The sequence below is a fragment of the Falco peregrinus genome, chromosome 5, assembly GCF_023634155.1.
Source record: "Falco peregrinus isolate bFalPer1 chromosome 5, bFalPer1.pri, whole genome shotgun sequence".
Classification (NCBI taxonomy): Eukaryota; Metazoa; Chordata; class Aves; order Falconiformes; family Falconidae; genus Falco; species Falco peregrinus.
This window is the reverse complement of record NC_073725.1, coordinates 8,730,446-8,753,353: the sequence shown is the minus strand read 5'-3', so window position 1 is coordinate 8,753,353 and position 22,908 is coordinate 8,730,446. Positions and strand designations below refer to the sequence as shown.

At 37.8% G+C, this 22,908-nt stretch overlaps 1 protein-coding gene across 3 annotated transcripts in view; it reads right to left on the bottom strand.

The window, feature by feature from the left end:
- The window catches only part of KCNH8 (potassium voltage-gated channel subfamily H member 8), a 195,918-nt gene that overhangs the window by 32,849 nt on the left and 140,161 nt on the right, over positions 1-22,908 (bottom strand). For all 3 annotated transcript variants that reach the window (XM_055806728.1, XM_005234661.3, XM_055806729.1), the window contains 4 exons: positions 14,589-14,786; positions 9,892-10,091; positions 7,800-8,049; positions 3,168-3,382 (listed from right to left, as the gene is read on the bottom strand). In XM_055806728.1, coding sequence (XP_055662703.1) covers positions 3,168-3,382; positions 7,800-8,049; positions 9,892-10,091; positions 14,589-14,786 — 863 coding nt within the window. The remainder of the gene's footprint in view (positions 1-3,167; positions 3,383-7,799; positions 8,050-9,891; positions 10,092-14,588; positions 14,787-22,908) is intronic.

The window sequence follows — 22,908 nt, the reverse complement described above, 5'->3', positions numbered from 1 at the left end:
GGCAAATGTGGTCACAGCTCCTCCTTGTTTTACTGAAAAGTGACATGGCTATGGAAGTCCTGGAGCCTTTTCTACCATTACACCTTACTTGGATTTTGATGAAGGTGGAACATATCTTCATATATGCTCTCAGATTTGCAAATGAACCAAGAAAACAAAATTGTAAAGTTTTCCTAGAGATTTCTGTGTGGGTAGGGTAATTACATGATCTAGGGCTAAATATCCAACTTCGACACTCCAGGATCAGGAAACTCCCGATGACTCCTGGCCCTTTTTGGCCCACTTTTAAATAAGTTCAAATCACTTATTAAATTTTATATATAATGAACTGTTCAAACAGCACAAGGAAGGGGAAGACGGATGACCAGCACTGCGTCTTTCTGCAGCCTCACCTTTTCAGTGCTGGCTTAAGGTGTTAGGAAATCTACAACCTAACACAGTTTTGGTGAACTGTGACTGAAAATACAATAATACTTTAAGTCAGTTCTGAAAGGCACTTGGCAAGTCACAGTGGGGAAATTCATGGTATTTCACCCTGCAGTTTGCCTGACCCTAAATACTGACACTGATACATTTTCAGAAACAATGAATTCACATTCAGTCACAAATCTACAGTCATTTAAAACATCCAAGGAAAAAGATAATGATAAACTGACTTATTCAAATTAATCAATCTACTGTTTAACTATGGAAAAGCTCTCCAAACCCAAAATTCCCATAAGGCTGAAGCAGGCACAGACACAAAAGTAAAATCTCCCTGTCTAAGGGACAGAAAAATCAAGATACGGTGTCACAGCTGCCAATCTCTACTGTAGAAACATTCCCAAGAAATACTGCTATATTAAAAAAAAATCATATTTTCATACTCACAAATTGTGCTTTTGAAAACCTTCTTACACCATTCTGTGAAAGTAAACATCAGATAACTTTCAGACTATTTCTGTCTGCAAATAATAGTCATGAAGATATGGTATTTTCCAGGTGAAGCAGAGCAAGTGGTTGACCAGGCACACTTGCTTCTGACATAGGTATCTTTCCTCATTTGCTGAGCAATCTTTTTGTGCTGATAGAATTTTTGGCCACCTTATTCCTGTTCTTTACCCTTATTGATAAGTAACATTGTTGGTTAAAAAATGAGATGCACATGACCTACATTAGTTCTGCTACAAGAGAAATACTAGTGGAGGATTTAGTTAACCTAAGGATGTAGGAGAAAGTGACACTACAATAATCTGTCTTGGGTTCTCCATATTTACCCGTAACACTGGATGCTATTCGGTGTCAGGCTCTTTATTTTTTCCTTTAAGATAATGGACTATGCCATGAAAATACAGTGTGTATTCACAAATGCTGCAAATATTTTCCTCTTTAAAGCAGAATTCTTGGATATGTACTGCATTCCTTTAAAACTCACCCTCCACAGTGAGCGTAAAGAGGTTATTTTCCTGTCTGTGCACGCACCTTTAAGGCTGGTGTAGGCTCTGCGGACAGCAGAGAGTCTGTATATCATTCAGCCAACTCTAACTGGGAAGAGCTGTCCCTGATTTTACAAAACCTGAATATGTATGCAGCTGAGATGGTGATCCCCAGATTTGTCATTATTCAGAAAAGCATGTAGCAGTACATTGTGGGGGTTCATCAAGGTCCATAACAAAACTGGTGGGGACAATGCAATCAGCTTCAACCTCTATCTTTTCATGCAGTTATACTCCTTTTCAGATTAAGCATTCCTCCCCAAGGAAAATGTGTTGGTTATATAAATCAAAAGAGATGTGTACTCTCTCAGCTGCTGTCTTCAGCAGCAGGAAGTTTAGGGTTATTTCGAGAGACAAACAAATGAAATGCCCTGATTATTTTCCTCTCTACAAGTTTGCATTTATATATTTACATCTTTCTACTGCGATTATTTACAGAGCATTGCTGTGGAAACGCTGGTACCAAAATGCACCTATTGAAAAGCTTATGTAGAAATATCAGCCTATGTATCACATTCATTGGGTGTTTTAGCTGAAAAAGGACCTTGGCTCACTGTTCTTGCATGCGTTAGAGCAGTTTCATCAACCTAGAGGTCACTCAGACCAGCAGCACTCTCAATGGGTGACTACAGCAGGACAGAACTCACCATGAGCTTCTGCACAGAGACACGTATGAGTCGGCAAGAGCAAGGAAGACATGGTGCTGGAGTGACATGCATGCCGGGCATCCATTGACGCTTTTCTTCACAAAAGAGCCAAGCAACAGGCCACTCTTTCTAACAGCGAGTGCCTGCCTAAGGTACATGGACGGTAACAGCCACACAGGGCATGGAGATTTTAAGCTCTGCAGCTCTGTGGCATCTGCCCAAACAACCTTTTTTGCTCTTTATGCTTCCTTGGCGTTACATTCATCCCCCATCTTGATGGTATCCTTGTCCCCAATCACGTGCTCTCATGTGTAAGGAGAAGCACAACACAAAGACAAATGCCTGAACTGTTAAATACCAACCTGAAAGTTTGGCTATCACTATCTTCACACACTCATATGGTTAGTCAGAAAAAGAGAGCTAAAATTCACTATTAAAATTTGCATATATGTTTGCTATACAGTATCAGTAAAAGTACTTTGTTAAGTCTATACTGAAGTCTTTCAGCACTGCTTTATCTGGAATTTCTTGTGGTTGGTTTTTTTTTCACATTATATTGCTCATTTAAATAAAAAAAAATTACTTGCAGTGTGATGAGAAAAAACTGTTTCTCATTTTGAATGTGTGTGATGACATTCTTAACTACAAATTGGTAATCAATTATCTACGAAATGAATGTTCAGTAGGCTGGCACATGAGATTCTAGAAAAAGTATAGCTAAATACTTTTGTTTGGACACATGCTTTACATAACTGAATTATTTTTAAACAAAAGCAAAATTTGACAAAATATTAAAGAAGAATGTTACCTCAGATGATGTTTTCTATGGGAAAACGAGCAGCAGCAAACATACTGATAATAATTTCATCAATTGATAAACAATTCATATAGGTAATGAGTGAATTATCAAACAAATAGAATGAGTGATCCTTTTAATGTTATCTGAGTATTATTTCTTTACTGTGGCAAAATTATGAGAACTAACTTAACTATGTGAAACATCTTAAAGGTAACAATAACTGCAGAGACCTTTAAAGATACTTACATCACTTTCATGGCCTTCTCTTAGGTTGTATGTGAGGTCATGCTGTATGTCTTCAACAAACTTGTGAGCATACTCTGGGTAAAGGTCGAGCACTTCAAAGAGACCTTTGAGGATAATGCATTGGAGGTCACAGTATGTTAGAGCTTTAACGTCTGCATTTGTTTTAATAACTTGATCCCTAATGGATAGGTTTGCGCCGATTAAATCTCCTTTACCTAAAAGAAAATACAAAAATAATTTTCAAAGCATGAATTCTTTACTTCTTTTTTAAATCATACATCTATTTAACATAATTGATACATTTTAAATCCCATTGTTAGAACTACATTGTTTAATTAATAACATTCTAAAGCACCTTTGACCAAAAGCTTTTTTTTAAAAAAAAAAAAAAAGTCCTTTTTTGCAGGTGCGATCTTATATGAAATTAATTGGAGGTACAAAGATTAATTTCCAAACAGGTAATGACCTGATTTAAGGGAGCAATCAAGTAAATATGTATCAAATTAAGATTTATACCAGTAATTAATAGCAGGTGCAATTTTGTTTTTCAAGAAATGAACTTTAAGTTTGCTGGGTTTTTTTGAAAAGACAGGTGTTAAGATAGCATTTTAATGACACGATTAAGTGTAGACCATCCATTCATATGACCCTTTTATTTAGAATTTGAGTTGAAACAAATTTTCAATATATGTTAGCTATGGCTTCATAGCTACATTTCATGATGTATCTTAGTTGTATAGGTTATTAATGGATGCGTAGCTCAATGGCATTTCTGTCAATAAAAAAGAATTAATTCTTAAGACATTATATTTTCATTTATGGGCAAGTCTGCCTTAGAATACTGGAAGTGTTAAAAACCACAACTGACCATATATTGAAGAGCACAAAAATTTTGTAACGAAAAGCTTCCATAATCATCTGATCTGAGGTATAAAATCCAAAGAGCAGTCATTGAACAAGATATCTGCCCCAAAAGTTAATGCAGATGGTCTTTGTTAGACCCGGACAGTGGGATAGAGTGCATTCTTAGCAAGTTTATAGGCAATACGAAACTGGTGGGAGTGGTTGACATGCTGAAGGGTGAAGCTGCTGCTCAGGGGAGCCTTGCTAAATGATAAAAAGGTTGTGAGGAACCCCATGAAGTTCAACAAAACCAAATGCCAAGTCCTGCACCTGGTATGGAAAACCTCCTTGCAGCAGTATGGGCTGGGGATGAACAAGCTGGAAAGCAGCTTTTTGGGAAAGAACCTGGGGGTCCTTGTGAACAAGTTGAACGTGAGGCAACAGTGTGCCCCTGCAGCAAAGAAGTCCAAGAACCTCCTGCACAGCATTAGCAAGAGTACAGCCAGCAAGTCCCAGGAAGTCACTCTTTCCCTCTATCATACCACAGCTGGAGTGCTGTGTCCAGTTTTGGGCTTCCCAGAACAAGACAAAATATTGATGTACTAGAATGACTCCAGAAGAGGTTACCAAGATGATCAGGGACTGGAGCACATAATGTACAAAGGCTGAAAAAAACTGGGTATTGTTCCGCCTCAAGAGGAGAAGGCAAAGGAAGGATATTATTGCTGACTTTAATAGCCTAACAAAAAAGTGTAAAGAAAACAGAACTAAACTCCTCTTCAGGGTGCAAAGTGCTACAAGATGTACTGGGCACAGTCTGTAACAAAAAAAATCTGTGATTAGAAATTGGAAATGGAAGTCACCAGGAGGCTGGTTAAACAGTGAGACAGGCTGCCCCGAGAGGCTGTGGAATCACCATCCTTGGAGATGTTAAAAACTTCCCTGGACGTGGGCCTGAGGAAGCTGAGCTAAACTGGCCCTGCTTTAAGTAGATTTAGGTTGGGTGGCTTCCAGAGGTCCCTTCCAATTTTACATTATTCTGAAATTAATAAATAATAAGTGAAGACTGTGAAGTCTGAAAATCCACCCAGTGTGTGATTCCAACTCGATATCACACAGGAAATGGTGACTTTAAGGGTAAGTTAAACTAAGCAGCCAACCATCCCTGAGGCTGTTTAAGATAATTTTATACTTTAAAATACAACTTGTAATTTTTTCTATTAACATGGAGCTTTAACAGCTTTCTCAAAAGAGCTTATAAACCCAGCCTAGGGAGGGATTTTCTTTTATGCTAAGAATATGCATATATTAATGTTACTTTGGGGTGTCTTAAAAATTACAGTTAGTACAAATGAGAACTTGTACTAGCTTAGGTCAATCTGGGAAAGGTAAATCTGATAGATGACAATAATATTTGTCATTGCTCATCACACGATGTAATGCTTACATAGTAAAATATACAGTAAGCTAAGCAAAAAATCACTTTTATGTTTTACTGTAAATATAAACAATTCTTTGGATTTCTTTGATTATATTAAGCAGAGTGTTGGCAAGGATAATCTATTGCTGACTGCATAAGTATGGACATGGTAAAAAATATTTCAAGTATACCAAAACTGGTTTAAACATCTTAATTAGAAACCTTTTCTAAAATTAGAAATGAGAAACTTTTTTTTTTTTCCCAATAAAAATCATGTAGCAAAGGCTGTAGGTAGTAAGTGGAAGTTTCATGTACAATTACTGCAGCAGTGAAATGACTGTACCTTCAATATCAACATTTGTAACATAAACAGAACCATGTAAGTTATTCTTAGTAGCTTGCTCTTCCTTTTTCATTGGAGAACAAACTTATTTAATATTTATTAATAATTTAATTATTGAATGTTTCAGCAGACACGCCTGTTTGTTAATATATCTATCTGGGATGTGCAGTCAAAGTTATAAATTTCTTATTATTATGGATATATTTTCAATAAGTTATGGCTAATATTTTTTTAAAAAAAAACAAGATGTATGCTCAAACAGTACATAACTGTTATATTAAAACATATTTTTCTATTAAAAATATCCTAATAATATTTAATAAAGATACAAAAAATAGTCTCAAGAGGAACCAAACAGCTGTATTTAATCAGAGCATTTAATTGTATTTGTGATTTATTGCTTGTTAGTGAGAATGGTTCAGTAAAAAAACCCTAATTCACTAAAATTAGGATCATGACAGAGTTATAAAATGGTCTGGGAACTGTAAGTAACCCAGCATTGTCAGGGAAAAACTTGCTTAGATTTACATCACATCAGTAACACGTTTGATGCATTCACCTTTTGCTGGTGTTAATTAGGTTTGAATGATGAAGCTCCCATTCACTGTAGCGAAGAATTATTTTTATGTTTTTGCATTACGCTTTCATTAACTTCTCTCAGAAATCCACTGATCCCTTTCTTATTGTTTTTATAGTCACCATTACACAATGATGCTTTCATTAACATTTTCAGAAGTGCCTGAAAATGGAATCATGAATGAAATAAGCTCCAGCTCTTGACCTCTTGCTATATTTAAGCTTATGAAGTTTATGTTTTTTCTAAGCCATATTTCATAGCTTTGATTTATGTGATCCAATAAAATCCAAGGCATTCTAAAACTTCCTAATTAAAATGAGTGATGGAGTGATGTGGAGTGTCCATCTAATGGAATTAGAGAGTTATGAAACAAATAGGACATGTATCACATTTATATTCTAAAAAAAAGACCAATCAAATGCATGCTAGTAAATAAAGGAAATTCAATTACAGAAGACCAGAAGCTTGCATTATCAACAGTCTAGTGCAATCCCACAAAACCGGAAAGAAAGCAAAAAAGGAAATGTTCTTTTTAACTCTGCTTTATCAGAAGATTAAAAGCTATTAAAAAGAATACATTTAAATCTAAGGAGGTATTAAAACAATAATAAAATAATTCTTTACAGAACACTTTATAAACATTAACTCAGACATTGAACCCCTTTAGTAGGCATTAGACCGAGGCCACTCACTGAAATTTACAGATAGAGTTGCTTAACCCTTGGCAAGTCAAAGAAGTCATCTGGCAAACAACTAAATGAAATTTATTAGTACAAAACTTCTGGCCTTTCTCTGTTACAATATAGTCAGATGACCGCTGGCAGTATCAGTTAGCTTGAAGAAGTAACTGTTTGGGGACCAGAGACAACAGTGGGGGTTTTTTTCACCACATGGCTGTCCTGCAAGGGGTGTTCATATGCCTATGTCAAAGAATAAGACTTGGACTCAGATTACTTTCTTTCATTTGAGAGCATTAGTGGGAACACTGCCTGGCCACTAACTGTTGTTAAAGATTTAGGAAGTAATAACCAATGTCCTTTGAGGTGTCAGTACTGTCATCAAATTTAGTTGAAAGCAGAAATTTATATCAAAAGCTAGCAAGTACCTCCTGAAATGCAAAGGAGAGAGTAAGTATAAGAAAATCAGGATACAGTATAACTGTGTGTGTATGTACAGATATTTATATTTACACGCAGTACAGAAAAAGGCAGAATACAAGAATGAACAGCTAACACTAGCAATTGAAAGCTCCTTAGGGCAAAACATAAGGAAGTTTTTTTTTAAAAAAAAAAATTAGGGATTTCCATAGAACATGAATAACAGATTAAAATAAAATAAATTATTTCTCATCAGACTACCAGGACACACTAAGCCATCAGTTAGTAGTGAAGGTTTTACTACATTTGAGGACCCTTCTTTTTGTTTGAAGCTGATTGATTATGAGCATACCAAGAATTGCCAGGACTGTGCTGTCCTTCAGGACTTCCATGGAACCTGAGCACACAAAGTAGATTGCTTGCAGGGCATCTCCCTGCCGCAGGAGGTATTCCCCAGGAGCACAGAAGGAGGTTTTGATATGCAGAGACAGAGACCTGAGGCAACCACGGCTGGCACACTCGAAAAGGGAGAGCTGCAAAATCTCCTTGTTCAAGTGCATGGTGATATCTGAACGCAGCTCGTCCGGGAAGTCTTTTAAAAGCTGTCCAAAAAAGAGAAAAGTTTAAAATAATTTGCTTCCTCTTTTGCGGAAGTGGGCTGATTTAGTAGTGCTGCCCATGTCATATTGACGCAAAGATTTCCCTTTGATTTTCTTATCCCCTTGATAAGACATGTGCTGTCTCAATAAATCTTTACGCTGATAAACACTGATAAATTCCAGAAAAACATGAGTAAAAACGTGCCTTTATACAAAACCAAGAAAAAAAGTCAACAGTATGCACAATTTAAACTTGTCCAAGTTCTTCTCACCTGTTAGAACACAGTAGGGCGCTCAGGTATATACCAGCGGTAAAACTACTGGAAAAGGAATAACTCAAAAACCCCTAAGTTTTTTCTGAGAGTTTGTTCGGGGAGGTTTTTTGTTTTCTTTTTTTTTTTTTTTTTTAAATGAATGAAGGCATGGAAACAAGGTGCACGTTCAGCAGAGGAATCTATGGAAACTAAAAGACTATAAGGTCTTCCTATTTCTGCTCGGTCTTAATTTCCAATTAGCATGGCCAACACTTAATGGTATCTGTATATATGTTTTACACAAGATCTGCTGCAGCATGGCAAAATTGAGAGAAGCATCTTCCTGCTCAGACAGACTTCTGAGAATGACATATAACTGCTCAAATTATCTTTCCTTTTGTCAAGGCATCATGAAAAATTCAGGTGTATCTTTTTTAAAAATATGTTTAAGTGGTTTCCAGGTATTACCCCATTGAGGCAAAGTATACTGCCTGCCTATGGGCAGAGCTCTGAACCATGCAAGCTTCAAGCCCACAAGCACGGTTTTGTCTGTAAATTGAAGGGATCTGGCATCTGAGTAATGCAATCAGCCAATACTCGATGGAGTGGGCTTAGACTAAGCAGTTTGCGGATGGGAGGCAAATAATGAAATACTGATGGCAGTCTCTCCAGAGCCTGCTGTTGTAGTGCAGCAGTTGCTCACTTGCAGTGTGACTAAAGGTTCAGCTGAAGGTGATCCTTAACCAAATCTAAGAAAGCTCTGACATTTAAGTATTTTTTGTACCTTTGTAAATCTTACTAGGCTCTTTCTGTTGCTAGGATGCTGTTGAAAATCCCATTCTTTGTGCTGTGCACACTGCAAAAATAGTTTATCGGGAAAATAATGTTCTCAAACCCAAATCCTTCTGCTTATTTCCACATTACCTTTAGAGGCCACTGAGTTTTATAATGACATGTGTAACAAGAACTCTGAAGGGAATGGTTCATTCAAATAACACTCTGGAACAGAGAAGCCATTATTTCTCCCGGAGTATAGTAATACATAACCTAGATAAGTAATTTAAAACAGGCAAGCAAAGACACGACCAGAAATCTGTCTTTTGATTTCACTCATGTGTTAGATCCTGCAATATTTAAAAATCTAAGGAAATGAAAAACGTAAAAAAAATCAGGCCAAACCACTTGTTTACAGTGTTGCAAAGAATAAAAGAAAATGGAGGAGGGAATAAAGGGCAGTAAAGAAGTCCCTCCTTTAAAAACCCACCTAATAAACCCAGCAGATCTTTTGTTTAGTGAAAGGCAAACTGCTCACTGGGGTGTTTCTGCTGGCATCATCCAAAAGGTTTCTGATGAAGACCTCTTCAGCATTTAGGAACTACGGAGGATTTTGAAATTTAATGTATGATATGATGTTCTAAACCAGATTGTTCAATAGCATACCCTCTTTAAGCCAGCTTTATTTTTAGGCATGTTATTCTTTATATGTAACTTCACACAAAACACAGCATCACAAATGGGAAGTTACTCCCCCTCCCTTACTCAAAGTCCATAGTCAAAGCCACCAAACATGCAACCTCCCTCATTTGCTTACCTCATTGGAATCAATTCCGTTATTGACAGACCACGTGGTTTGAAAATATTCAAGCATCCTTTGCTTCAACTGTTGTGGCAGGTGATGGACCCGTATAAAGTCCTTCAGATCCTTGGTTCTTGTGTGATAAAGGGACCATCTGGAGTACATCCTCTGAATTATAGCAGTCACATTGCCAAACACCAAGGCATGCATCAGAGCTAGGGAGGAATTATGTGCAATGTAGGATGACTTGTTGGTCATTAAAACATAACACAGAAAATAAACAGGATCTTTACAGAAAACCAGTTTCCTGATTGAGAGATATAATAAAGCTTTTGAATATAAGACTCCATGAGTAATATACAGTAGTATTCATATGATTATTCTTTTTTTTTTTTTTTTTTGGTGTCACTAGTAGCCACAGTCATGGGACAGGGTAGAAGTACTGATGCTATCTAGTCAGGATACCAAGCAAAAGAATGACCTAGCCAAATTAAGTTCAGTCTAAGGAAAAAATGAAAACAGATAACACATGTAGGCAGGCATGCTCAGGAAGTAATGATAAACTATTAATCAGTATGAAAACTAGACTCAAATGGTCAGTTAGCAAATACACAGAATGTAATAAATTTCAGAGAACTCATATAAAGAAAAACAGTTACTAATAGGGACTATGTGTAGCGGAATGAGATTGCAAACAACATTTAGAAATTTATCATATTCTGGGAAATAAGATGTTAAAAAAAGACAGAAAAAAACCTTTGTAAAGAAGAAATTCAGATAAAAAAAGATACATTCAAACTGAAAATCTGATTTCTTTTGTTGCTTGAGAAGGTCAAATATAGTGTGAAAATATTTATCAGAAAGTTCTGGCATCCTAAAGTTTGTCTGCAATTAGACACTGGCTTGAGAATAAAAAGACCAGAAGCAAAGCTGAAGAAATGCTTACAGGTACAGGTTGTCTGGGTTTGCCTGTGCAGAAATGTGCTTCCTGATTATCAGTGGGAATAATTACTGCTAGATTGTCTGTCATATGATATTTATCTGAGGTATATAATATACACATTTACAAATTGTTTATTGAAAAAACTATTAAAGAGCTTGATTATTACTGTTAAGGGACATCTATCTTTATAGCGCTTGGAAGAAAGCAGACAAACTCATCTGAGCGGTAAAGGAATTGGTTTATAAAGAAGACAAACAAGATGTTGACCTTGTATGGCAATTTACAGCAATCCAGTGTGAATAAGGAGACAGGGGGAGCAGGAGGAGGAAAGGATGCACTTTAGAGGTTAATAATGTTTTTGGTAGAAATGGACAGAAAATTCTTTGGTTTGGAGTGCTGAAAATTTTTACAGACCAAGTAAAATACAAAGGAAATAATAACAATATCTGTGTCTTTATTGCGAAGGGAGTGCAGAAAAACAGATAAGACATTGCAGTGTGCAAGTTTCACAATATAGTATGCATTCTTGTAGAGTAATCCAATGATATGATGAAGTCAATAGAAGTCCATTAGTAAAAGAAGATAAATGAAAAGCAGAGCAGAAAGAAAAAGATCAGATATGAATTCTAGAAAGAAAAGTAAGCAAAACTGGAAATTTATTTTTAAGAATAATCAGCTGAATCAACTAGGTGTTGTTCCTGGTGATGCAATGAATTGCTAAGTCATGAATGTCAGAAGCCTGGGCAACAAAATGTGAGGGGCTGGTGTATTATGCCAGAAATATGGCACCTAGGGCTGAAACAATTCAGCCAGACATAGCTAAACAGGCTAAAGTGATAGTGTAGCCTCTTTAAGGATGTGATAATCAGTTTAAAAAGTGGGGAAGGATTAAACATTAGGTGGTGCATGGATGCATATGTAAAAATCACATGTGATAGAAGTCTCTCCAAGGTTAGGAGCTGGACAGTGTAGAGATCTCCGTGATGTTATTATAGGCACAAATATCATCAAGAATGTTATTGTTATGGGGGAATCTGATTTTGTGTATGTACCTTGGAAGACAACTGCTACCAATGATCTCAAGCTATTTCTGGCTTCATAGGTATTAGATTTCTTTTATCAAATAGTCACAGACCCACCCTACTTTCTGTAAGAAATATATTGATCCATTCTCTACAAGCAGGACAAGTTAAAAACTTCTAGGAACAATATTTCATAAAGTGGCCTTAATTTTAATGGATATTCTAAATTACTTTTTTTGTTGCTTAGGGAACAGTGTAGCACCTTGGACCCCAGAATGGACTGGAGCTACTGCTGGAGCCTCCAGTCTCATAAATACAAAACTGCACATTCTTTGCTTAAAGAACATTGAGAATACAAAACAGCACATGGTATGGTCATGTGCAGGAGGACATATCTAACTAATATTTTACAGATGCTGGGTATCCTATGAATTCTGGTTAAATTTTAGTAAGTAACTTTTCTTGCCAACTTTAAGAAGAAATACTGTACAGAATAAGATGTTTTATCTTCACAATATTACTTGTCTTAAATTGTAATTTCAAATTCATGCAAAACATGAATTAATACCAAGAGGCAGGTGAAAATCAAACAAGAATATTATAAGTTATTTATCTATTAAATTAATACTTTTTTTTCCCTGGCTTCAACTATCTTTAAGATTGTAATAAATTCACTTCCTTCTTTCAATTTGCAGCGACACACATTAAAGAGGTACAGATGAAGTACTGATAAATGTAATCATGCTATCCATTAAACTTGAAGTTTCATAAACTAATGACTTTGTCTAAAAACCCTAAAAAACTTGTATCAATTTCTCTCAAAACATCACTTTCCACTAGTGAATTTTAAAATTAAATATCAGCCAAAACTATACATTGAAACATGTTTTAAGAAATGAAAAGGCATTATGACCTAAAGTATACAGACTAGTACTTTATTCCTAATAGACTTTTCTGAGGCATACTCACCAGTCTGTGCTGTGTGATGCTAACTCCTTCAAGTTTCTTTGCTCTGCTGATTTTCTTAAATAGCATCTAAAATAAAATTCCTCAAGAAAATACTTGCAAACCAGCCTGCTCTGCCTTCTTGCCTGGATAGATCTTGTCCACTGGACCCTCCCAGATGTAAAGTCATACTTCTACCTGCTTGTCTGTGATTAACATTGCCTTTCAGCTTTCTGTTCCCTCTTACTATATTCAGCCGACTAGTTCTTCACAATTTATTCAGTGCACAAGAATATCAGTTCTACCATTCAACAATATAAGAAATGAACAGAAACTGCAATAACTGGACTATAAGTACAGCATACTTTTATATTCTAATCTATTAAGTTTGTGAAAGCTCTGCTGTACCAAAGTGAATTAAATATTCATCATCGCCTTACACAGCTCTTGATTTCTTTACAGAAATAAAAACTCCTTCCTTCACTCCAACAGAGTTTATGTAATGAAAGCCTCCAAGCACAAAGACCACACTGTATTTTAAAACTATAATTCTATGCTACCAGCAAAAGCAATTAGTGAGCTGCTTGTGTTTTTGGGATATTGTCAAAATCAAAATGATATAATTCTTGGATGATTTATTATATTATTTCCATTCATTTTCAGGACTGGCAAAAATGACAATAATTCAATGAGTACTTTTTATACCACTCGATGCTACAAATATATAGTTTACAGGTCATTCATTGTGTTTCCTGGCTTTCAAGTGTCAAGTTGCCAATTTATTTTTGCCCAGGAAAATTTATGCTGCAAAGCTGACACCATGCACGCCTTACTGGCTAGCCCTGGAGAAACACCTACTAGTATTTCCAGAACAATTAGGCAAACGGGGCGGGCGGGGGAGGGGGGGGGGCAGAAGAGGCGGGCAGTACTCTGGTTGTGATTTCCTTTTACCCCTCACTCCCACTGTGAGTTGTCTGCTGTACACACTCTGAAATAGCACAGCTGATTTTTTTTTTTTTTTTTTTTTTGTGGAGGAAGATGAAGGTAGAGACCTGCAGGTACTTTGCCTAGTGGCCTTGGAATACCAAGCTCTGCAGCTGCCACCAGCTCGGTGGTTGTGCCCAGGTGCCTCAGCAGAAAGAAGGTAATCATAAATGTGCACATGACTTTCCCCAACAAATACTACTAGGAGTTCCAAATATGACAAAACCGTTGTATTTTCTAATCTGAAGCAGTGATGTGGTAAAATTTACCATGTCTTAGTGGTAAGTGGTGACTTAATGATAATTAAACTGCTTTTTGTTTATGATAGTCACCTACAGCTCACTAAACAGTCCTCCTGGCTCTGTCCTATCTCTGCTGTCTTCTCTCTGGGCCAATCCTTCAGATGAGGATCTGCACTAGCTCACAGCCAGGTTCACTGCTGTGCTAACCACTTGCCCTCACCACCATTCCCAGGGCTGCTGTGGGGACTGAACTGGAGCTGAACCTATTACCTGGCTGAATTAAAAACTGCCTGGCATGTAACCAAAATATGCTGGCACATGGTTGGGCTCCACTCACTGACAGTAGTGTGTTTGCATTTTACTGGGTGACAACTGTCTTTTGTTGCCACAAGTGATTGAAACCTTAGAAATATGTCTGCTTAAGAGAGTTATTTCCTTCTTTTGCCATTTTAAATTAAAATTTCTGTTGTGGCTTGTCTTATTTTTAAAGAAACTCTAACAAAATTTCACCTCTTATTTTACTTGTCCCTACCCTTCCCCAAAACATTTTATATGATACTTAGCATTTGTACATACCCCCAATCAGCATTGTGCAAATGGAGAAGATCTTTTCGGCATCGGTATTGGCTGAGACATTTCCAAACCCAACACTGGTGAGGCTGCTGAGAGTGAAATATAGGGCAGCTATATAGGCACTTCTGATTGATGGGCCCCCTAGTGTGTTGTTCTCATAGTAAGGAGACTCAATACGTTTCCCTAGCTCATGAAGCCAACCTGAAAAACAAAGCATAAAAAGAACTTCTAAGGAATACCGACGCCATGAAATCTACACGTTCTATAGAACAAAATAATTCTAACAGCCCCCCCCCCCCCCGATAATTATTTAGAAGACACTGCATTCTTCACACAATTCCAAGAATAAAAAGATCATTAAACTGTAGGAATTTATACAGCACGTTAAGTATTGTCTCTCTGGAGTATTTATTTTTATGCATGATTATGAACTGTATTTCTGTATGGAAATCAAGTGGCTTTGAATCGCATATTACAGGTCTAATTAGATAATTCATAAAATCCATTAAGGCACTGAAAAGAAAAAATCATCACCCAATAACACTGCAGCAAGAATGCAACATCGATTTGATTCTTTCCATTAATTAATACTTGGAAAGCTTTTTGAGATTCTAAGATTAAATTTTTATAATAATAATTACATATTTAGAGCTTTTTACATGTTTCTTTTTGCAGTAGAAAAGATTCAAACAACTAAACATAACTCACAAACCTAAATTAATTTTCAAAAGATGCTTTGGCAGGTTTTTTTCTAAATTGTTCATTTAATCTTTCCTTTCATTTTGCTAAATGACTCTTATGTGTGCTAGAGAAAGTAGAATTAGCTACTGCCTCATAGATATTTAAAAAACAACAACAAACCACAACAAACCACCAAAGCAACCAACCAGGGAAAAGTATGCAGTTCTTTTGGAAAACAACCAACCTAAATGAATTGCATAAACACAATGCTTCAAAAAAATCCAGATAGGAAAAAAAAATATAAAAATCAATTTGTGTGCCCAGTTTTGCCTGTTAATCAGTTTGCTTGGAAGATTAGGAATCTTTCCTGGATATTCAGGGAGAGCTCCAAAACAAAATATTCCTGGCAGGCAGTTTTATTTCAGAAAAATTGGTTGGGGGTCCCCCTGTTGTAAGCTGAGACCTGACAGGCTGAATCACCTCCTGAAGTTTATTCTCTCTCCAGTGAGCATCCATTTCTTAATTTTGGATCAATCCAAGTATGAACCGGGGGAAATCCCCTTGTAAAGTATATCTGCAAAAGTAGGGGGCAGATTTGAAGTATCTGCCCCAGCACCTCCAAGTTGGGGAAAATGTCTGTAAGAATTTACCACTTACAGCAGACTTGTTGAGCCATGGCTGCTACCATCCTCAGCTCCATACTCTCTGGCATGCTTTTCTACAAGGAAAGCTAAGCCAGAAGGTCTGGGTGATGACAGCATAAGGTTCAGCCATAACCCTGCTGACCCGCTCTGTGCAGGCCAGTGAATTTAATCAGAAGCATAAATGAAAGCACTCTGCATTCTTGTAAGATGGCAGAACTGAGTGGGCTGGTTCACCTTGCCAACAGACAAGGAAGCATAGGAAAACTGCTTTGATTTTGCCTTGATAGAAAGTATTAATCAGTTGAGGCTATTTTATGTTTGTGGCTCCCAATTATTTAAAATGGGAAAGAAAAGCAAAACTGAAAAAAAGGTCACTGAACTGATCCAAGTCCTCTGTGCACTACTGTTTTCCTGAGATTACACTACACTTCCCCAACAATAATATGGCCCTTTGTACAGCAGATTTCATTGCTATGCTTGTGATAGGGAGCGTAATCAGACACGTTAAAGAATAATGAACAAAAACCCAAGAAAATCCCTGGCAGACAGTAGACAGAGTTTAAAAATATCTATCTAAACCTAATGTAAAGAAATACAATCATAAAATTCAGCTTCAAGTTTTAAAAGTATTCTAGTCTTTGGAAGAACTGCAAAACTGAAACAAGTTATTTAAAATAACTGTAACTGATCTGTGAACACTGAAATAATGCCTCTTTGGATAAAATCTCTTTCCTGGAAGTGTTCTAAAAGTCACTGATTCTTGGCCTCTGTATTCCCATTTTTCTGCCTTTTGTTATCTGAATGAATTTCACATTCGCTGTTCCTAGTGGTCATATTGCATCTGATTGCAAGTTTCTCCACCTCAGTTTCAGCTGCGCCGCACACCCCCCCCCCCCCCCCCCCCCAATTACTAAGTTTAACTATTGTAACTTTATATGAAACATTACGGGCCTCACTTTCAGACTAATACATTTTCAGTGCTATCAAGAAAAGATGGATGACTCCATTATTTAACTGACAGACATATGTGAACTGGTTTCTCCTTTACAGCACACTTTATGTTCAAGGTTACCAAGCAAAACACCAAACCCTATTGAAACATCATTGTTCCTAAAGAATGCATCACTACTAGCAAAGGCAAGGTACTAAAATAAACACCTATATCGTATCAAAGAGTAGCATTCCCTATAACAGCACAGAATCACAGGTTGGTCGGGGCTGGAAGGCACCTCTGGAGATCACCTAGCCCAAGCCCCCGCTGAAGCAGGCTCACCCAGAGCAGGCTGCACAGCATCGCGCCCGGGTGGGTTTGAATGTCTCCAGAGAAGGAGACTCCACAGCCCCCCTGGGCAGCCTGCGCCAGGGCTCCGCCACCCTCCAAGTAAAGAGCTTTTTCCTCATATTCAGCTGGAACTTCCCGTGTTGCAGTTTGTGCCCATTGCCCCTGGTCCTGTCGCTGGGCACCACTGGAAGGAGCCCGGCCCCGTCCTCCTGCCACGCACCCCTAAGGTGTTGGTACGCACGGGTGAGACCCCCCTCGGCCTTCTCCAGCTACACAGCCCCAGCTCTGCCAGCCTCTCCTCACCAGGGAGGTGCTCCAGGCCCCTCACCAGCTCCGCAGCCCCCGCTGGGCCCTCCCCAGCAGCTCCCCGTCTCCCGTGACTGGGGAGCCCAGCGCTGGGCCCAGCACTCCCGATGGGCCTCACCAGCCCGAGCAGAGGGGCAGGATCAGCTCCCTGCACCCGCTGGCCACGCTGCCCCTAACGCGCCCCAGGCTCCCACCCGCCTTCTCGGCCACAGGGCCACCGCCGGCCCGCGGGCAACCGGCTGTCCCCCAGCACCGCCCGGCCCTTCCCCGCAGAGCTGCCCCCCAGCAGCCCACCCCCAGCCTGTGCCGGTGCAGGGGCTGTCCCTCCCCAGGGCAGGACCCCGCGCTGGCCTGTACTGTATCTATATCTCTAATATAATTATACTAACAAAATACAAACACAATATTAGCATTTTACAGTTGCTAACAAGCAATTCTGGCTGAGACACCATTATCTGAAATGCTTTCAGCACTCTGTGCCCAGTTCTGTGACATAACTGGGGGTCAGACAAACGTTCTTAATCAGTAAGATGAATGGCTTATCACTGAGCTACAACAGTAGCAGCTAGCAATTATCAGCAGTTGTTAACAAAAACTGCCCACTATACAATGAAAAGCTATTAGGTAACTTTCTTTAGAGATGTACCATGAGACTTGGAACAGATTATGTGTATCTGAAAGTGAAAACCCAATAAATACATTGCTCTGATTTGTAGATAAAGCCATATTTACAGCTTTTCATTTCTGTGTTCACTGTTAGAGACAATCCTAATCAGGACCTTTTGAAGAAATTATATACGATGAGGTTTCAGCCAAAGTACATAAAATGCTGCAAGATTTCCAGATCAACTACACTTCTCAGATTTTTCTTAATAGCACTACTTTTTTTTTTTTTTCATTTGGAATTAAATACAAGATACTGTTGGCTGTAAATACTTTCATTATACAATGGAAATAGTCCTGGGTTAACGACTGACTAATTACTTTTACTTTTTTGGTTCCTGTAGCTAACAGCTCTCAGCAGATTCTTCAGCAAACTTGAGTAATTAATTTCTACCCTCAGGGAAGAAAAGAAAAATAAATATACCTTGTAGTCAGAGGGAGTTTCCTTGAATTTAGCGTTATGAATCTTGTCTGGTTCTGAATTAGCATTATCTGCATATAGCTCTGTGACTTTGAAAACATTTTAAAGCACCGATTAGCATAATTAAGAGGAAGATTTTTCAAAGGGAATAAGAGCACTCAAGTAATCAAGTCCCATCAGAAAAGTCAGTACGAATTGGATATCAAGCTCCATTAGGCTACTTTGAAAATTGCTGGAAGAAGCTGTATTGAGTTTCATTTACCTGTATCTGGGAAGTGCTCAAGTACCAGCAGAAACATAAACAAGCGTTTAAGCATCCATTGATGACATACTTTATAACCAGATGTAAAACACATTATCTCATTTACTGGACATCCAGAAACTCAGTCTTCCCTTGATTTGGTGCTTGCACTGCACTGAGCAAGTACATCACTCCCCATAATTTGCTGATTCATTCTATACATCTATTTAGATTTTCCTTACACACCAGACGCTTAACATACCAAAATCCTGTTTGGTATTTCAACAGCTTAGAACACAGTTTCATTTTCTTTATTCTATAAAACGACAAACATTTTTTTCTAGTGAAAAAGTAGGCCAAAACTGGTTTATTCTGCACTACTGTGTCAGGAAGTGCAAAGATGTAAGGATGAGGAGTAACTCTCAGAGCATCCCTGAATGCCTAGAAGCAGGAATAGTTCGCCAGTAGACCAGTGCTGATGATGTTAGAAGAGAAAGGGTGGGACAAAGGCCAGCCTTCTCTGAGCTGTGGTTCTGTATCATATTCAGGGCCTTAAGTATTCCTCGGGGAGATGTGAAGGTAGAAAAGCCTATCTGATCCCGCATCATCACCTTTTTGTTTTTAAAGAGTATTTGAAACTCGTGTAGGCCCAGACCACACTTGGCTCTTTTACACCGGTGAGGAAAGACTGTAATCAATGATACGCTGATAGAAGGGAAAGAGAAGATGTATTGAGTAATGATGGGGCAAACTAAAGGAAGCTGTCAAACATGGGTTATCTTTAAGGGCTATGTGTTATGCTGTTATGTTTTTCTGACTCAGCTGAAAAACTCTGGAGCTCTAAATGAAAGCACAAAAGATGGCAATGGCTTTATTACATGCCACATCTTCTTTATACTTCTCTGAAACCTAGAACTGTACCTTATGAAATACCAAGCAATGCAAAACCATCTAAACCCAAACAAAACCTAGAAATACTGGAGAAAAAAAGACAAAAACATGTAAATAAGTCACCAAACACTGAAAAATAAATAAAAATAAATATCCTGAACTGGAGCACATGCAGCCTTCTAATATAAATAGATTATAACTTTTAACACAGATTCTCTGTGTTTTATGCCTACTAATGTATGTTGTAGTGAACAGTTTAGGGTTATTAAGAAAAAGATAAAATCTATACAAGAGCAATTAGATCCTTCATCACTGCAATGCATTTTTAAATGAAAATCACCATATGCCCTGAGAGCTGTGTTGGCTCCCACTGCAGCAGTCCCTGGTCACTGCTGACAGCTCCTCATTTCAGATCTAGAGTCAGACAATAAGAAGCTGTATGTTGGCATGGGAAATCACACCACCCTTTCATTACATAGCTGCACACTCCAATTTGCAAATGATCATCTCATATTTCCATTTTAAATGGGGGAGAACTGTAGCAAAGGTCTCACTGATCTCAACGAAGCCAAGATTTAGCTCCTCTCTCTCTCTCTCTCTCTCTCCCGTGTTTTCTTGAAATATTAACCTCTAAGAAATAAAGCTTAGGGCAAAACAATTGCTTAGGTAGAAGTAGATGAATACCCTTATTTTTAGGTAAAAGCACTTATGATTATAGTCTTATCTCTGTGAGATAGATTTTACATGTCCAAATTACTTCTATCAACTGTCCATGTTGCTGCTTCAGAATGTATCATAGTTAAAGAGCACTTGAGGAGGGGGGACCAGAGCTAACATTATACTTGAGATAAGATGTTACCATCATTTTGTATAACAGTATAATGAATATGTTTACCTCATCAAGCCCTAATTATCATTCATTAGACATTAAAATATTAGCTTTGCTTTTAAGATTGCTTCCAAAGAAATTTGAAGTTACTCTCTAGTTGTTTCCGACTGATACAACGCATTCTTAATTTAGAGGTATATAAGAAAACTAACTACTTCTAGCGTGCACGACTCTGCATTAGTGAATAATCATTGCCTCTGTTCTCATGGTGATTACTCATTTAAGGTATTCAAGTTCTCCTCAAGATCCCTAAAGCCTTTTTTATCCCTGTCTAGTCAAAAGGGTTTTGACATCTGATTTTTTTCCTGCTAAAACATTTGCATTCCACCCCCCCCCCCCCAGACTATTAATACACTAAACAGCACCATTCCTGCTACGTAAACCTGTGCAACATTGCTGTCACCCTTTCATTGTCACGAAACCTGATCATTTGTTTACACATTTGATTTATGGTGGAATTTTGCCTGTCATGTTAGGAGAGGCTCCCAGGTACCAGAGCAGATGGTTTAAGGATCAAAGACCCCTAGAGATGACAGGAACAATCATGTTTTCAACCACTGCTTCTGGAGGACTGTAAATGTGGTAGACCTTATTGTATCAGGTCACAAATAAAACATGAACCAGACTTTTCTTTCACACAGATTAGAAAAAATATGTGCTAAAAATGAAAAAACCCACAATCATATAGCTTGCGAACTCTTCCCAGATACAGGAAAATGAAACTCAATACAGGTGTCATACATCTGCAGGTTCTAAGAATGTGAAAATCCAGCTCCACCATGTGTGCCTGCATGGCATAATTGCACAGTAGTAAAAGACAAGACATGATTTTATGCTCTTTTCAAAATTAAGATAATAAGTAAATGTATGTGTAAGAGGAAACCTGAGGTGCATATGTACGATGTGTCAACAAGTACAGGCTACAAAGGAACAGCTCTGGCTAGAGGCTATATTTGAAGAAGATAATTAGCTGGCATTCAAAAAAAAAAAGAAAGAAGTGGCAGTACATGAAGTTTAGACTAGAAAGACTTCAGTATTAGTACACCAGACATAAGCATAATGGCTGCATGAAAATGAGGAACCATTAGCATTAATGTACTCCCCTTGGTCTTTATTTTGTTAACACACGTTCCTGCAAACAATAGACACCTAAAATGAGAAAGAAAACAAATACAGTAAAGACATTAACATTTTTTCTCAAGCACTGAAGCTGCTGGAAAATATTAAAGCTACTCCCAAAATAATTTAGTCTAAAAATGGGTTTTCTTATTTTTGCATTGTAAAATATGGCCCTTAATGGAGTGTATTCTTTAGTATGATGGATTTAATTATATTTTTTTTTCCTTAAGCAAGAAAGACACACAACATGGGTATCAATGAGACTTACAATGCAACTGAACTAAAGGAACATCTACTGCAGTCAAATCCACATAGTCAGATTTTGTGGAGAGAAATTCTTGACATGACACATAAAAGAAATGCATTTAACTTGGACTGTGAAATGTAGTTTTATCTCAGCTACCTGCGGCTGGAGTCCTTGTGGTAGGGGCACACAGAACCACTCAGGGCTGCCCTCTGTGACTCTGGGACCAGAGCTCAGGCATCAGCCATGCCACCTGGGAATGGCCACGTATGAAGCAAGTATCAGGATTAGTGCTTCAGATCTATGGATGGCAGAGGTATCTACTCTCCACAGTTTTCATAGCATCGCCTTTCTCTTTCCTTTGTGACACGATAACTGTATATTTTTAAATCTAATTTATGTCTGGTTTAATATTTTCCCCCTTTTTTCTTTGTCTGGGTCACAATCTTTGGTACCATTCTAGTGCATTCATTGCACCATCTTATGCAGATAATGAGGAGTGAACTATGTTAACCTTGTACGAGCAGATTATACTTAACCTCTGGGCTCAGTGAACTTTTAAGAGCCAACAGAAGTGAGGCACGTGGATATTAACATGATGGAAACTACAGAACATTTTCTACATATACAAATAAAAGTTTATACACTTTTGCTTGATGAATGCCCACATTACAGACAATAAAACCCACAAGAAATCCCTTTAACATCTAATCAAAGAGGAAAAAAAATACCCTTTTCTGTAAAGTACTCCATGTCTTTTTCTATTAAGTAGATAAAATCTTTAAAGGGGGGAGGACAAATTTTATAAGAAGATTTCATGCTTCAGATCTGTGTTGTTCATCTATTTAAAGCTTAACACATAAACCAGAATAAAGCTTTCATTCATTTAAGTGCTATACATAAAATTTAAGCCTCCATGGGAAATAATTAACAGCATATTTT